This window comes from Lemur catta, chromosome 6 (genome assembly GCF_020740605.2).
Source record: "Lemur catta isolate mLemCat1 chromosome 6, mLemCat1.pri, whole genome shotgun sequence".
NCBI classification, from domain to species: Eukaryota; Metazoa; Chordata; class Mammalia; order Primates; family Lemuridae; genus Lemur; species Lemur catta.
The window spans coordinates 99,633,429-99,650,676 of NC_059133.1; the positions used below are offsets into that span (position 1 = coordinate 99,633,429).

At 41.3% G+C, this 17,248-nt stretch overlaps 1 protein-coding gene across 8 annotated transcripts in view; it reads right to left on the reverse strand.

The window, feature by feature from the left end:
* WNK1 (WNK lysine deficient protein kinase 1) overlaps positions 1-14,676 on the reverse strand; it is a 159,050-nt gene extending 144,374 nt beyond the window's left edge. For all 8 annotated transcript variants that reach the window (XM_045554672.1, XM_045554670.1, XM_045554667.1 and 5 more), the window contains exon 1: positions 12,918-14,676. In XM_045554672.1, the coding sequence (XP_045410628.1) occupies positions 12,918-13,682 (765 nt within the window). In that variant the 5' untranslated portion in view covers positions 13,683-14,676. The remainder of the gene's footprint in view (positions 1-12,917) is intronic.
* Positions 14,677-17,248: the final 2,572 nt, after the last annotated feature.

Genomic DNA, 17,248 nt, shown 5'->3' on the forward strand with positions numbered 1-17,248 from the left:
GATTTGGCAATTAAAAGAGGAGAGGTGATTTTGCCTATGTAGTTGAAGCTGAAAACCCCTACCAACCCAGCTACTCTACCACAACAGTAATATTTTGAGAAATCTGCCATATTTTGAGGTGAGGTCTGATGTGCCCAAGTGTGGATTATCCCCAGTGTAAGAGGGTATGAGACTGTCTGACCTCAATGAACCACTTTAGTCTAAAGAACATCCAGGAATCCATGTCTATGCGATGATACATTCGTTAGTCTGTGCTGGTTGGGCATACAAGCAAATAATAGCAACTGATACCAAACTGGTGAAGGATCATCCAGGTCATATCTACATGATCTCTAAAACTGAAATCCCAAATCCCAGAAATACATATAAAACTAGTGATAAACATGCATTACCTTTAAGAGAATATAGGGGCAAGGAACTTGCAGCCTCAAGGCCACATGTGGCCCTCCAGATCCCCAAGTGCAGCCCCTCGATCTAATCCAAACTTCACAGAAGAAATCCCTTTATTAAAAGGATTTATTCTGTGAAATTTGGATTCAGTCAGAAGGCCACACTCAAGGATCCAGAAAGCCACATGTGGCCCCAAAGCCGCAGGTTCCCCACCCCAACCAGAGCTGGCCATCAACAAATAATTAAGAGTAGCCACCTCTATCAGCTTTAATATACTTTCATTTATATCAAATGCTCTAAGCCAAAAAGAACCGCACCAACAAAATAGGTCCCCAAAATCTCAGAATACCATATTAACACCTTACTTATTCAGATATCAGTTACTAGAAATACAACCAAAAGCCAGAAAGTAAGACCTGAGCAGCACAAATACAACACCCTAAAGTTAATGAATTTTACTCATACTTATTCCTCTTTAAATCATTAACACCAATTCTAACAAAATTGGCAATTTAGTCGTCCAGTGCAGGCAAAATCAGAAGCAACTGTTAATAAGGAGGCTGATGCAAATGAGCCAAAAGCAGCAAGCAGTGATGACTGACATACCAGAAGGTTGGGGGTGGGGGAAGTTGGGACTTTTTTTTTTCAAAAACTTAGTACAGGAGTATAAAGGCAAGATGCCCATTACCCAAGCAGCCCTTAGGTGTATTATTATCTAAATGTAATAACTGGTGATTTTCATTCTCTGAAAAGATTTAAATTGTCTATTTAAAGGAGCAAGAAAACGATACTTTAATAAGAGTTTTTACAAGACTGTTAATACAAAGTCTTGCTACTTTGAAAACAGAACTTCAGTTATATGGAAATCTTACTAGGGGTGGGGAACATCTTATTCCCACAATACTGAATAAATTAAGAATTCCAAAGGATTTCAAAACACTTACATTATTTTTTTTACCAGTGGAAAAGCCCATGGTCTTTTTTTTTTTTTTGGAGACAGAGTCTTGCTCTTTTGCCCTGGTTAGAGTGCCGTGGCATCAGCCTAGCTCACAGCAACCTCAAACTCCTGGGCTTAAGTAATCTTTCTGCCTCAGCCTCCCGAGTCACTGGGACTACAGGCATGCACCACCATCCACCATGCCCAGCTACTTTTTTCTATATATTTTAAGTTGTCCAGATAATTTCTTTCTATTTTTTGTAGAGAAGGGGTCTCGCTCTTGCTCAGGCTGGTGTCGAACTCATGACCTCGAGCGATCCTCCCACACTTACATAATTTAAATGAGTTTTCTATTTGGAACTCACACAAACAAGAGAGCCAAATCCTCAATAACACATGTAATATGTCACAGCGTACAGTGAAGAGAAAAAAAAAAGAGGTAATGATAAAAAAATTAAGGGAAAAGAGTCAATTCACATAGCACCTGCATCACAAACTAAGCTAAAAAACCATAACTTCAGTCTCCAAAGTAGATAAAACCAAGTCACAAGAAAATAAGCAATCTTTATATACAAAAGTCATCTAGATATCATTAGCAAAAATTCTAACACTGTAGCTACTCAATTTGTTTCTATTAGATGGAAATCACATCACATATCAACTGCTAGAAATAATATTCTCTCTCTTTAAATACTTAAGTCTAAACAGAAGTAAAATTCTTTGCGATAACTAATGTAACTAGCATCTTAAAAACTCTGAACACACCGAGAAGTTAATAAAACAAAGCTGCCTTCCTCCTCCTTATAGAATCTGCTAATACATATATATGAACACTGCCTAAAAGGCCATTTACATGGGGATTTGTTTTGTGAAAAATTATAAAAGGTATAAGATACTCAATGATAAATTATAATTGTTAAATGGAGCAAAAGGAGTTAGAATTCCACTAGAACTCAAACTCTTTTCCTCCTGGTTTAACTAGAGAGTACTCTATAGTAGAAAGAACAAGGACTCAGATACGCCATGTGATCTTAAACAAGTCATTAATCCTGAATTAATTTCCTGAAATATAAAATTTTTAAAAATCTGTCTCATATTATTAGAATTACAAACAATATGAGCATTGTGCCTATCACAGAAAAGGCGCCCTTATTAGGTAGGTAACTGTTAATAATTATTATCTTTCCAGATTAATTACCAAAGACTTTGAAAACACTTAATAGTCATTTTGCAGAGAGACGCTCCACTTACGAAGTATATATCACCATATGCAAATATAGCATGAATGCCAGAGATCACAGGGGAGAAACAAACCGTTTAACACATTAACTGAGGCCGGGTGTGGTGGCTCATGCCTGTAATCCTAGCACTCTGGGAGGCCGAGGTGGGAGAATCCTTTGAGTTCAGGAGTTTGAGACCAGCCTGAGCAAGACCGAGACTCTGTCTCTACTAAAAATAGAAAGAAATTAGCAAGGCAACTAAAAATAGAAAAAATCAACCGGCCATGGGTGGCGCATGCCTGTAGTTCCAGCTACTCCGGAGGCTGAGGCAGGAGGATTGCTTAAGTTCAGGAGTTTGAGGTTGCTGTGAGCTAGGCTGATGCCACGGCACTCTAGCCCGGGCAACAGAGTGAGACTCTGTCTCAAAAAAAAAAAAAAAAAAAGAACACATTAACTGCCATGTGAGTTGTGTTCAATATATTTAACTCATGCTAGTTCTGAGCCCAGGGATTTGTGAAGCATATGTAATTCAGATGTCTCTGCAGCTTGGGAGCCATAACAACTACTTTTCAAGTTGCATATAACTCACGCACAGAAAATAAAATTAACAAATTTTTCATTAAATTAGAAAGGATCATTTTGTTTTCAATCTATTTTTGTAATAAAACACCGTGGCCCCAAGGAAAAATTTTTTCTTTCAAGTGTTGCAGTCAATGTATTAAGAATCAGCACATTACTGCAAGTGAGGATTCTGGAACCTAGTAGGTAAATGACATGAAGTATGAAAACTTATTTGGATTGAATTTAACTGCCCACAAGGAATAACCAAAGCTAAAACAGTAATTGGCTTAGAACAGACTCATGACAGATACTAAGGTAGAGAGATCAGACAAAATATTATAGTTCAATGCTTCAACTTTTATAAAGATTTTTCCTGGTTCATCTAACCATCTCACCCTGGATGACACCTTCTACTCACCCAGTCTTTCTTGATCCTATTCATTAAAACTTAGCAAAAGAAATGGCCTACACCTATTATCTCTACTTCCCGACCTTCCTCAGTCACTGTAAATTTTCCACTCTTCTGAAATTGTAAGAGCACCAAATACCTGGAGTAAATATGACATAATGTAAATTGATAATTCTGCATGTATGTATGTGTTGGTGATAACATCCTTTGTATATCTTTTCCTAAAAAAGAATGACTATTATTGAGGATACATTTTAAAAATGTATAACTGAAGTTATAAAAACACCACTTTACACTTCAGAAGGGTAAACTTCACAGTATGTAAATTATATCTCAATAAAGTTATTTAAAAAAAAAAAAGCACAACTCAAGCCACGATCTAGATACACCACATTCCAATAGAACCTTCTGCAGTGATGAAAATGTTCTATATCTGTGCCAAACAATATTGTGGCCACATGTGGCTACTGAGTATTTGAAATGTGGCCAGTGCAACTGAGAAAACGAATTACCTTATTTCATTTTAATTCACTTAAATTTAAATAGCCACATGAGGCTGGTAGATACTGTATTAAATAGTAAACAGTGCAGAAATCTAGGGCATTACCAGTGACTTACATATACTTAAGTACTTCTCCCTTATTCAACCCCCAATCTCCTTAGGCAATCTTGAATTTGATTGTTAATGACTTCTCAATAGCCAAATGCAATAAACAATTTCAGCAGCCTAAATAATCTCTACACGTCTTTGCTACTTCTTCTTAAATCCATTCTCCACAATTACTATTATGCCAATCTGCTATATTATTTTCTTGAAATTTTATTCCCTTGGTACTACCACTCTCCTAGTTTTCTATTTAGTCTAATCCCTGGGCTCTTTTTCCTTTGCCCACCCATTAACTATTCCTACTTTGCCCTACGGCTATTATTCTCCCCTCTAGCTCTCTCTAATTTATCTGTGTCTTTACATCCTCTCCCTAGATGATCTCATTTACTTCCATTATTTCAGCCATGACTAATAACAGACTATCTGGGAATCATCACCTTTGATCTCTACCCTCAGACCTATTCTTTGAGCTTCCTACTGAACTTCTTCCTGGAGGTTTCACAAGTATCTCAAACTCAACATGTCAAATTGAATAAATCTCTGTACCTCTTCTCAACCTCAAAAAAACCCTCTATTCTTTCTTATTCTCTCCCTCAGTTGACAGCACCAGTATCCCCCATCCTCTTATCCATGCTTCATTTTTTCCTACAAACACTAAACCTGCATATTTTATATCCTAAATATTTAAATATTCTATTCCCTATTACCTCCCTAGTTCAGGCCCTAAAAATCTCATATTCATACCCAAACTACAGTAGTCCCCACATATCTACGGTTTCACTTTCCATAATCTGAAAATAGTAAATGGAAAATTCCAGAAATAAATAATTCATAAGTTTTAAATTGTGTGCCTTTCTGAATATCATGATGAAACCTCAAGTGGGACATGAATCATCCCTTTGTCCTTTGTGTTCATGCTGTATACACTACTCATCCATCCCACCCACTAGTCACTTAATAATTGGGTTGTCAGATCAAAAAAACATAGTATATATAGGGTTCAGTACTACTGTTTTTTCAGGCATCCATGGGGGGTCTTGGAAACCTCATAGAAAACAGAAAAGATAAAAATATGAAAAAGCAGGAGGAAAAAGATAACCATCATTAACCCCTGAGGATAATGAACGACTACAGTAATCTGTATACTACTTCCCTCGGACTCCTTAAATTCATTCTCCACAATTACTACTATGCAAATCTAACCAATTAACCTCTCTGCTTAAAACTCCGTAGTTAGTCACCACTGCCTATACATAAGTACGGTCACCCTCCCTACCCATGGGTTCTGCATCTGTGGATTCAACCAAACACAACACTGGGGGGAAAAACAATAAAAAAATAATAATACAACAATCAAGAATACAAATTTTAAAAAATACAGTATAACAACTATTTACACAGCATTTTACATTGTATTAAGGTACTATAAGTAATCTAAAAATGATATAAAATATACAGGAGGCTACACAGTAGGTTATGGAAATACTATAAGGGACTTGAACATTCATGGATTTTGGTATCCTGGGGGGTGGGAGGGGTGTCTTAGAGCCAATGCCCTCTGGATATTTAGGGATGATATATCGGGGGAGGGGTGTGGAGAGTCCCAAGAACACTGTAATATGATCATGATGTCTAGGAAGGAACTCTTCAGCATGTTAAAGAGATAATCTGTTGCATTTCCCAATTTACCTTAAATCCACAATGATTTATCAGTCCAAGTAAAGAGATTATCTATACAGATCCACACACAGATGAATACATCAGGTTATTTGGCTCAAAACTATTAGCCATGAAAAGAATCTTGTTATCCCAAGCAATCTGTTAATCTTTATTTACAGGGAATGTGCACATCAATAATGATTTGATTCACTAATTAGTTTTATCTTCCATTGTTTGGTTTATACATTAGTCTGTGTTTGATTAACACAAGAGTATCTACCATGCACATGATCATCTGTCTCTGAGAAGCTGAACCTTGGCTGCTCAAAAGGTGTCACAGAAATAACATTAATAGTAAGGTTTTCTTAACTAACCTGAGTATGATGGTTGTAACAAGCAACTTTCCAACCACTCTTTCTTAAATTATTATTAAACTGTTAAATTTCTTAAGAATACTTAAGTTCCTGGGAAAACTAACAGCCTATATGAAGACTTTTTCCTAAAACTCATTAAGCACATTCATTTAGCATAGCACATTTAATATGGCAATTTTGCAAGGTTAAGATTCAAGTAACAACATTAAAGAGTAAATTCTTTATGAAAGCCCACGTGAAAAAAATCTAGATTAAGATAAATTACGGTGGACAAATTATATGACTAATTAAGTCAACCACAAAACCAAGGAGATTATTGACATTTTTCCTGTCATGTAAAAAGTATCAATAACCAATCTTTTTTAAACCACATAGGGCCGGGCACAGTGGCTAATGCCTGTAATCCCAACACTTTGGGAGGCCAAGGCAGGAGGATCACTTGAGGCCAGCAGTTCAAAACCAGCCTGGGCAACATAGCAAGAGTCCATCTCTACAATTTTTTTTTTTTTTTAAATAGCCTAGTGTGGTAGCATGTGCCTATAGTCCCAGCTACTTGAGAGGGTGAGGCAGGAGAATCGCTTGAGCCCAGGAATTCAAGACTGTAGTGAGCTATGATCATGCCACTGCACTCTAGCCTGGGTGACAGAGCAAGTTACTATCTCAAAAAAACAAAAACAAAAAACACATACAAAATTAAGTCTGCCATCTGTCAAAGGCATAATCCTCTTTCAAATAAAAACATTCTTAAGAACTTCTGACAATTTCTCCTCAGACTAAAATTCTTCTAAGCTGACAAAAGAAAACTCCTAAAAATCCAACTTTAAGAAATTTAAATATTCAATTTGTAACAAGTGACAATGTATATGGCCTTCAAAATAAATATTTAAAGTAGCTTTTGTCATATTTTATATAACACTTTACATTTTTCAAAGTACCTTGACAGGGTATTTCAGTTGATCCTCAACAACCCTAAATTAGTAGACATGTTGCTAACAAATCAGCATTACAGATTAAGTTCCCTACTCAAAGTCAAAGAATTGGGTAACTTAGAACTCAATGTTCTGCCTTGGTGCTTTTTCATTAGATGGTATTCTATTACACCACAGTGAACTTTCCAAAGACTAGTGGATTACACAAAGTATACAAATAATTTCAATTTAATATGATAAATACCATAAGAATCACATATAAGATCCACCACAACGAAAATTACTTTCCAGGTACACGCAAAGGAGATGAGACAAAGATCTTAGCAGATTCTGGAAATAAGCAGTTAAGAAAGGCTGACATTTGGGAAAGGTCATGAAATTAAAATGTTAGGCAGTGGCCAGGTAAAGCTAAGGCACTTGAAAGCACCAATGACATGTTCAACTCCTGTGTTCCTTCTCTAAAAATAATAGCAACAGTAAGAATTTTGCTACATGATTTTTCAAGCATAAATATAAACAAATCATGAGCTTGGTGTAGTGGCACACCCTTGTAGTCTCAGCTACTGGAGGAGGCTGATGCAAGAGGATGGCCTGAATCCAGGAGTTTAAGACTAACCTGGGCAACATAGTGACATCCCACCCCTAAATACATACACACATATCATACATACATACACACACACACACACACACACACACACATCAAACAAAATCTTGAGTCCCCCAAAAGGACAACCTAAAAAAAAGATGCTGCATCATCATTAACATTTATGTGCCAGACCCTGTCCTACATGTCTTACATATGTTAATTCATTTAATCACCACAACTCTATAAAGTAGGCACTCCTTTACACCCATTTTATAGATAGGAAATTGTAGCACAGCCCAAGATGACACAATCCAGTAGCTGAGCCTTGATTTGAAACCAGGCAATCTAGTGCTTAACTATTATGTCACAGTGCAGGAAAGTGGCCTCTTCAAACCTAAATTGAGGTCATGCTAAGTCTCACTTATTCATGCAGACCAGATTCATCTATGTTAAACAAAAAAAAACCTCAAATAAAATGGACGTTACTAAAAATGTATCAACATAATTTAAAGAACTGGTATAGCAAAGACTTACTAGTTATAATTATGAATTATTTCATGGTATACTAACATTTTCAGAAATAATTTGAGTAAACCTACTCCTGCTGCTTTTATAGCTTTATGTAAGAAACGTTAAAGCTACCAGAAAACCCAAATAACAGGTTTAGCATGATAATCTGAAATGAGAAGCCAGTTTTAGTTGAATGTTTCCAATAGAGATTAACTAAGATGTATTTCAAAATGACCAGGATGGATCTTGCACTAAAATTTGAATGTCAAGAAATGAACTGTCAGCCAGGCGCAGTGGCTCACACTTGCAGTTCTGGCACTTAGAGAGGTCAGGGCAGGATGACTGTTTGAGCCCAGGAGTTGGAGACCAGCCTGAGCAACATAGCGAGACCCGATCTGTAAAAAAAAAAAAAAAAAAAAAAAAAAAAAAGCCAGGTGTGCTGGCACAGGCCTGAAGTCCCAGCTATAGTGGAGGCTAAGGAAGGACTGCTTGAACCCAGGCATTGGAGGCTGCAGTGAGCTATGATGACACCATTGTACCCTAAGCCCAGTCAACAGAGTGGGATTCCTGCCTTAAACTAAAAAAAAAAAAAAAAAAAGAAAACCTTTTTCCAAGTTTTTAGACTATGGGTCAGAAAAAAGGTAAATAAGAGAAAATGAAAACATTTAAGGCCCCAAGACTAAGTAAGAAGTAACTATATCACTTTAAAAAAACAAAAAACCTAAATGTAATTCTCTATTCCTTTACCACGAAGTTAATTCCTACAGCAAAAAACTACATATACTTTGAATTAAATCTTACCTAACCAAAAATCATCCTGTCTCTAATTCTAGCCTGGTAAAAGGGGACAAAGGAAAAAGTCACCAAGCATTCTTTAATTCGCAAGCAGCTACCCTTACCTAAAGGCAAAGATGTGGTCTGAACTTTGCACATACTCCCAATCAATGACTTTGAGTATTAAAAAAACAAAAAAACTCCAGACTATCCCCCGAAATTTAGAGTTCCCAGGACTGAAAGTTACTGCAGATTTTCATCCTAAGGAATATGGCACAAAGTTAAAAGAGGGGAAAAAACTGTCAATATTCAATTGGGGAGATTCAGTTCAATCAGTTATCTGAAGAACTATTATCAAAGAAATAAGCTATAATGGTTTTTTAATCATAGAACCACATTTCTGCAGCACAGCTAAACTTTTCACAAAAAGTTTATATTCATGAGACACAAGTCTTAAATTACTAAAAGCCAAAGCAAAGTAAGCACTAAGTATATTGGAGCTTAAAAAAAAAATTTATGATTTGACCTCCCCTTTCAGGTAGATCTGAAATCAACCTCATCAATATATATCAAGTGAACTTTTGCAAGGCAATTTGGGGGAAAAACATTTAAATCTGTGTGCAAATTTTTTTAAAGCACTCTTGATTTTATCTCTTGGTTAAAAAATAAATAATTAATTAATTAAAAAAATAAAGCAAATTATGCCGTCTTTCTTAAAAAACAAGGTCCCTTAGAAAAGCAATGTAAACTCTGCAGGCAGAGCCCAGCAGTAACATTTTCTGACCAAGGCAACTAGGTATTAAAATTAAGGCACACCATTTGACTAATAAAGCTGGGTAAAGAAAGCTGCATCTGGCCGGGCATGGTGGCTTATGTCTGTAATCCTAACACTCTGGGAGGCCGAGGTGGGCAGATTGTTTGAGCTCAGGAGTTTGAGACCAGCCTGAGAAACAGCAAGACCTCGTCTCTACTAAAAATAGAAAGAAATTATACAGACAGCTAAAAACATATAGAGAAAAATTAGCCGGGCATGGTGGCACATGCCTGTAGTCCCAGCTACTCAGGAGGCTGAGGCAGGAGGATCGCTCGAGCCCAGGAGTCTGAGGTTGCTGTGAGCGAGGCTGATGCCATGGCACTCTAGCCTGGGCAACAGAGTGAGACTCTATCTCAAAAAAAAAAAAAAAAAAGAAAAGAAAAGAAATCTGTATCTTACTCAAAACATCTCAATTATTACTTAAAATCCTGTGGTATTAAAGTATTACCTAGGTATTATTTCCTAAGAATTGATGCTTGTTTTACTAGATAGCTATGTGTATTGTGAGTCTAAAGATAAACTTGATAAAAAGTAGTTTGATTTGTATACCATATTCACCCATTCCCCAAAGCCTATTTATATCTCCATTTGAAGCGATAAAATCACAGCCCAAAATTTGCCATGGTTAACAGGACTGGATTTCTCCAGAAATCTGACAACCACTTCCACACCAAAACAGTATTGCTTCATTTGAAATTATTAATTAGCCCTCTACTAAATGCTTTAACATCTCCCAAATGATTAGATTCTAACCAGTTTAATTTTTATTCTTCACCAACGTAAGAAAATTATTCACCTGCTCTATGATTTCCGTTTCCTTATTTTTAACAAATAAGCAGGTAGGCAGTATAATAATGTAAGATTTCTTTCAGTTTTAATAGAATGAAGACTTTTAACAACTGAACACAATATTTCTCCTGTCTTGCTACAGAAAAATATGTATACCAGAAGTATACATTTAGTGAAAAAGCTTTTCCTTCTTCCCAATGCTTTGGAAATCCCTTGGCCTGTCCTTTAATTTGGATCCAAAGACAAAAATTAAAACAATGACCTACTGAATACTGTATTAGGCAAGTACTGCAAGTGTCCTGGTCAAAAGAACAAAGACTGCCCAACTGCTGCTATAAAGGATCCTCGGGCCAGGATAATCATTTTTAAAACCAAAATAAAAAATTGTAGAGGCACGGGCAAATGACATGGAAGTTTCTAAACCAGGCTACCACTCAGTGAGCTAGGATCCACTTGGTTCTGCAGCCAAATAGTCAACTGTCCTTACAATAATATGCGATACAAGATTTTCCTTAGTTTGGTCATGCCCATGCCTAGATAGAAAAGTAAAATCCAAAAACTCATGAGTTCTAAGAAAAACTGGGAAGCTTAGACAAAGTTCTTATTGTGACATTAGAGAAACTGAGTTTTTCACACTGTGTAATAATCAGCAAATTCCCGGTGATAAACGAAAACCATACACATTACATTCTGATGTATTGAAAGTGAAATAATTAAAGCTAACAAAATTAATCTATTAAGTGCTCAGCACTTAATTGGGTCCAGTCTTAAGAAAGTTAAGATAACTGGTTAAGAAAAAAATTGTTAAAAAGAATCTATTCGAATAAACAACTACAACAGAAGAATAAAATTTCAGGATCAGCAGCAACAGGCATTAGTAACATAAGAAAGAAATAGATGCCTGCCTGGTAAATTTTTTGCCTGTAAACCAAAAGGAATCAGACCTAAGTTTTTGAGTATGATTGTCCAACAGGAATAAAGTTACAAGTACAGGTTGACAAGTTTCCTTTAAAAAAAAAAAGGGGGTCTGTTACCTTTCCAACTCTATTATAAAATTAATTAGTTAGCACTTTTAATTTCCCACTGCCTTAGAAGTTCCACATCATTAATGGTAAAACCTAAGAAATCATTATGTTTCTAAAGAAACTGTCTTTTTAAGTTTACTTCCACATGCTGTGTTAATTTCCATTCACATTTGATCTGGGCTAGGTCATCTGGAAGCTGACATTCAAAGGGTTAAGTGTTAACATATTAGTTCATGGATAAAATAAGTTCCAAGATCATTCAGTTACTTTCACATCCTATTTCAGCTTGGTCCATGTTCTTGGTAAGAAGAGTATTGATGGCATTTTTCATGTATGTATAACCTAGCTGACTGAAAGTGTAACTCTGCTTCTACCAGTTCACCTATGCCTGGTGAGGGCAACATTCAAGCAAGCTGCTACAGTAGGTCAAGCAACAAGTAGCCCAAACTCAGCTACTTAAACCTAGAATACTGGCCAACCAGAATGACACACCATTATTTACATCATGAAAGGTTGTAAAAGGAAGCATTGTGACTCCCTTGGACTCTAGGGAAAACTCAGCTTTAAAACATGTTTTATAACAGGATTAAAACAATGATGGTAACATTACAACTATCAAAGTGCTTATACAATTTTGCATGTGCTCCTGTGCTATTCACTGTATCGTGAATGGGCTGAAGACATTGTTTAATGAACAACCTCAGAGCACTGCTGACACTATAAACCACAAGCATCATCAAGCGGAATAATACCAAACATTTACTTGTACCTTACTAGTGCCGAGGCATTTAACCAAAAGGGGCAGAGAAGAAAGTTTTCTTTACAATTCTTTTATACCAAATGCCTGTGCAACCATCAAATAGGATATATCCAAAGGAACGAGGTCGTTCTTATTTAAAAAGAACAGCCTGATCTCAAGGATATAAGCACTCTTCCACACACACGGGCAGTTTCTCACTGCAGAGCCTCTGATGAGACTGAAAGGCATATATCAAGAAGCCACTGTACTTTCCTAACTCAAAAACTTCCCCACTAATTCCAACTTTCCTGCCAGACACTAATGCGGAGACAATTCATTTGTACTGAAATGACCTTCACCACCCCCTACCTAGTCGCAAATCCCTTCGGCTACCAATAATTCTCATGCTATCCCAACACCTAGGCACATGGTCCACATTCTCCTAATTTCAACCGCTTTTCAAAAGTTGGCCTCCCCCTCCTACTCAGAGTCAAACAGAATGACATGTAAAGGGTGAACTCGATAAACTGGCTCAACCGAGCCAAATCTGGGATCCAAACGACTGTAAAATAAAGTAGGTGGGGTTTTTACCTGCAGTTCACACCAGGCGACCTCCACAGTGGTTTCGGTGTCTAGACCTTTGTAGACAGTCTTAAAGGAGCCTCTGCCGATTTCAATGTCAAACTTGAGAAAGCGGCCATCGTTGGACATTCCCACGGCCTTGGTCTCCAGCTCTTCGATGTCATCCTGTTGCTGACTTCGTTCCTCCTGTGGCTCCTTCGCGCTGCCGCTGCCGCCGCCGCTGCCACTTCTCGCCGGCGGCGGCTCCTCTTTGCTCCCCGCTAAGCTGGGCTGGGAAACTGGGCGGTCTTTGCCGGTACTGCTGGGGGCAGTCGAGGCGGCAGGGCCCGCTACGGCTTGGTCCCCAGGAGCAGCAGCGGCTGGAGGCTGCTGGGCCACCTGGGAAGCGGCGGTGGCGGTCAAGGTCTCCTCCCGGTGGGGCTCTGGTGGAGCACTCTGCGGAACCACCGCGGGGACGCTGGGCTGGGGGAGAGAGGGAGGGAGGCCCGGCAGCTCCAACGCAGTGGCATTGGAGTCGCAGATGACGCTCCGGCGGAAGAAGCGGTGTTCAGTGGTGGTGGTGGTCGCGGCCGCCCCACGACTGTCCTTGTCCATAGTGTGGCGGCGGCGCCGGTACTCTTCGGTCCTGCCAGCGCCAGCGTCGCTCGCCGCGGCCCCCAGTTTCTCCCCCACGGAGGAATCGGAGCTGGAGCCATTCTTGGGGGCGGGCGCCGGCGGCGAGAGGAACAGGGAACTGGGAGTGCTACTCTGCTTCTCCGCGGCGCCGCCAGACATGGCTGGTCCGCCGGAGTGAGGCGAGCGGGCTCGGATTTGTGAATGAAGCGAGGGTGAAGGTCCGCAGGGCACCGCTCCCACGGCGGGTTCCGGCCAGCGGGCGACGCCTCGCTCAGCACTGACGAGCCGCCCCGAAGGAGAGGCGGGACACGGGGCCCAGTTGCGGCGGCTGCTGGCACCGAGGCTGCTGCGGCTCACGAGGCAGGCTCGTCGGCGGGCGATCCAGGAGCAGAGCCACGGGGGTTAGCGCCGCACGGTCCGCATCCATCCTGCGGCGAGCGGCGGCCGGGCAGGCGGTGGCAGCAGACGCGCCGCAGTCATGAGGGGCAGGGCCGGGCGCAGAGTCGAAGCGGATGCGGCGGATGCGGAGACAGATCAGCTCGCGCCGCCGCCGCTCGCCGCGCCGGGCGGGCTAGGCCCAGAGGGCGGCGGCGCCGCGAGGAAGCGACGAGCGCCGACGCCAGGCGGTGGCAGCCCCGGGGCAGAGGAGTGGGAGGGGCCGGCGGGCGAGGGCGGGCACGGCCCGGGGCTCCCGGTCTCTCCGGCGCTCGCCTCCTCCCACACGCGTCCCCAGAAAGGGGACCAGCCTCACAGGGCGCCCATTGCCCGGACGGGAAGGGCCGAAGCCGCGAAGCCTCGGTGCCTGAGGAGCGGGCCCCCCCTTCCCCAAGGCCTCCCCGCCCGCCCCGGGCCTGGCAAAGCCCCGCCTCCTCCCGGGCCGGTGCCGGGGGCTGAGGGAGGAACGGTGGGGAGGGGAGGGCCGCTCACCGCGGGGCCCGAGCTCCGCTGCTTCTCTGAGGCGAGAGTAGAGGAGACCGAGAGGACTGGGTGGAGGGAGACAGGGAGACAAAAGAGCAGTCACCCCCACCAGGCGCCTTCTGTCACCGAAGAAGGGGGTACGGCGTAACCGAGAGAAAAGAGCCGCGTCCGCCCGGGAAACTCTCCACGCTAAATGGCGCCGGGAGTCTGAAGCCTCCACACAGCCCGCTTGGACCCCGCCCCCCGCCGCCCGGGGCAGCCCCACCCCCACCTAGCTCCGGGGCTCTCGCGCAAGGCGTGCCGGTACCGAGGCCCCCTGGGACTTGTAGTTCACGGATTGGAGGAACGAAAGGGACCGAGGAGAAAGGAGCCTACGACTTCCATGATGCCCTGCGGTTGCCTCAGCCTGCTGCCTCATGGGAGTTGTAGTTTTTTTTTTGAAATCGCCCCTTTGGAAAGGAGGATGAGAGCGTCATCGTGGGTCGCTCAACCCCATCCATAAGTCAGCTCTGGCTAGGAAAATCATTATTTAGGGCTTAATTGTGGAAGAAGGAAAGGAAGGAATAAAAAAAAGAAGAAGAGGGAGGGAGAAGGAGGGAAAGACTCCCGTCATGCTCTGCTGGGGCGAGAGCTCTCTGCTTGCCATGCGATGGGAGTGATCTGTTGTTCGTTAATGGAGAGCCGCAGTCGCGCTGAGTGCCTGCGCGGGTGGCGGCGGACGGGAAGGCCAAGCCCGTAACCAGGGCCTGAGCTCAGGAGTAGGGGAGGAGGGTTAAAGAAACTTTGTGAAGACTGTGCATGAGACTAATGTTGGTTAAATGGATTGGGGAAGGAGACAAGGAGAATTATCCTCCATCCTCCTCCCCTCCATAACAATTAAGGCCACATGCGCAGCTCCAGCCGCGGTCCCCAGACAGATACACTGGCTCACAAAGACCCTGGAGTGAACTCTATCTTTGCTTTGCCAGGAAAGAGCGAACGGGGGAGGGGACAGCTGGATTCGAGAAAAGATATGGTCTACATATCTGTGAGTCTTTCGCTACAAACTTGAGAGGGCTGAGTTGACTTCTGCCTTGGCAGCTGCGTGAAACACTTTGCGTCTTTCTTTTGCTTAGTTGCTTGGTGAAACAACGTCCTCTCTTTCGCCAGAGCTGCATGCATGTACACGTATTTTATATCTGCTCTGGACTCGGGAAATCTGGCTCCACGCCGTTCATGCTAATGGAATGCCTTTCTTGAAACCATCCTCGTGCGCCTTGGACCCCTCTGCTCTCGCAGCCGTTCCAGAATGCGCAGGTGGCTAGCACCAGGGGGCCGAGGCAGAGCAGGAAGCCGTACTGCGGGCCGGACGGCAGTTAAAAGCCTTAGCCCAGCCGGTTAAGAGCTGGAAGCGCTGAAACGTGCGCAACCGCACCGGAGCGTCGACGCGCGGCGGCCTCTCGCCAGCGCCCGCTGCAGAGCGAGCTCCAAGCGAACATCCTCGCTGAGAGCGAGGCTGCTTCTTAGAACTTGCTCAATTTTTGCTTTACTAGGAAAAATAGTCTGCTTTTAAACATAAGGCAACTAATTATAAATGGTTAAAAGGAGATCAGTAAGCCACAGTGTTCTTTGGGTCCATAAAAAATTAGGATATTTCTGTGCGAGTGGTTATTAAAGGATTTTATTATTACCTATTCCTGTTTACTGAGCCCCGAAACTTTGGCCACACTGCATTGGACACAAGTACCTTGACAATCACCATGCCCTATCAACATGTCTTTTCAACCAGCAACAACTACATTCATTGTAAATAATTTAATTAACTGTCGTCTCAAAACCACACTTGCCCATGAGAGCTTTTTCTACTTGTGTAAGGTTAGCTTTACTATGAAAACAGATACAATTTTGAGTATAACCATATTGTGTACAAAGGTTAGATTTAAAGGTTTCGTTTAAGTGTGAATATTCTACTACAAACACTTGCTCAGTTCTCTTTTCAATGCTTACCCACCTCCAACATGATATTTTCTGGTACTTGCTGCTGTAATCCCTGTTAGTACTTTTCCTTTCTCTGTCATTGCCAGTATCAAGTAAACAATCAACCCTTCCATAATCCATATAAAATATCCAGTTACTCTAAGTAGAGGTAGCAGAAAGAACTCAGGATGAAATGAATGCACTAAACTCCGATCTTTGACATCCATAAGAAGAATACAAGTTCTTTATTTTCTCTAGTTCTTGTTCATTTTCGATGAAATGAATGCACTAAACTCAGATCTTTGACATCCATAAGAAGAATACAAGTTCTTTATTTTCTCTAGTTCTTGTTCATTTTCAAATGTTGATTCATGTTTCTTTCTATTTCCCATCCATTCACATTTTATGTTTATGTGGTCTGCCGTTGGTAACTGGCTAGCTATGAAAGTCAGAGACAGCTTTGATTTAGAAAGCATCTGAAATATCCTAGATGTACATAATGTAATTTATTTTCAATGTGGCATAATTCATTCCCTTTAAGGACAGGGGGAAAACTATCATCTTGAGAGCATTTCTCTTTTTTTGTCTCCTTTTCCTCATTTCCCATGCTCCTTTGTCTTGCCTATGGATAATTTTTATTTTACCTGCCTGCCATCTGGAAGTAGAAGTGAGAATCAGGCAGGTAAATAATGAAGAATAGACTTTTTTTAGCTTTTTTTTTATTATAAATGAAATAAAGGGGGATGGGATTTGCCGTGTATCAAAGCATAAAACCATAAAGTTAAATTTGTATGTTATTGAGATAACCACAGACAATGGAACAGAAGAGATAATATAGAAATAGTCTCATG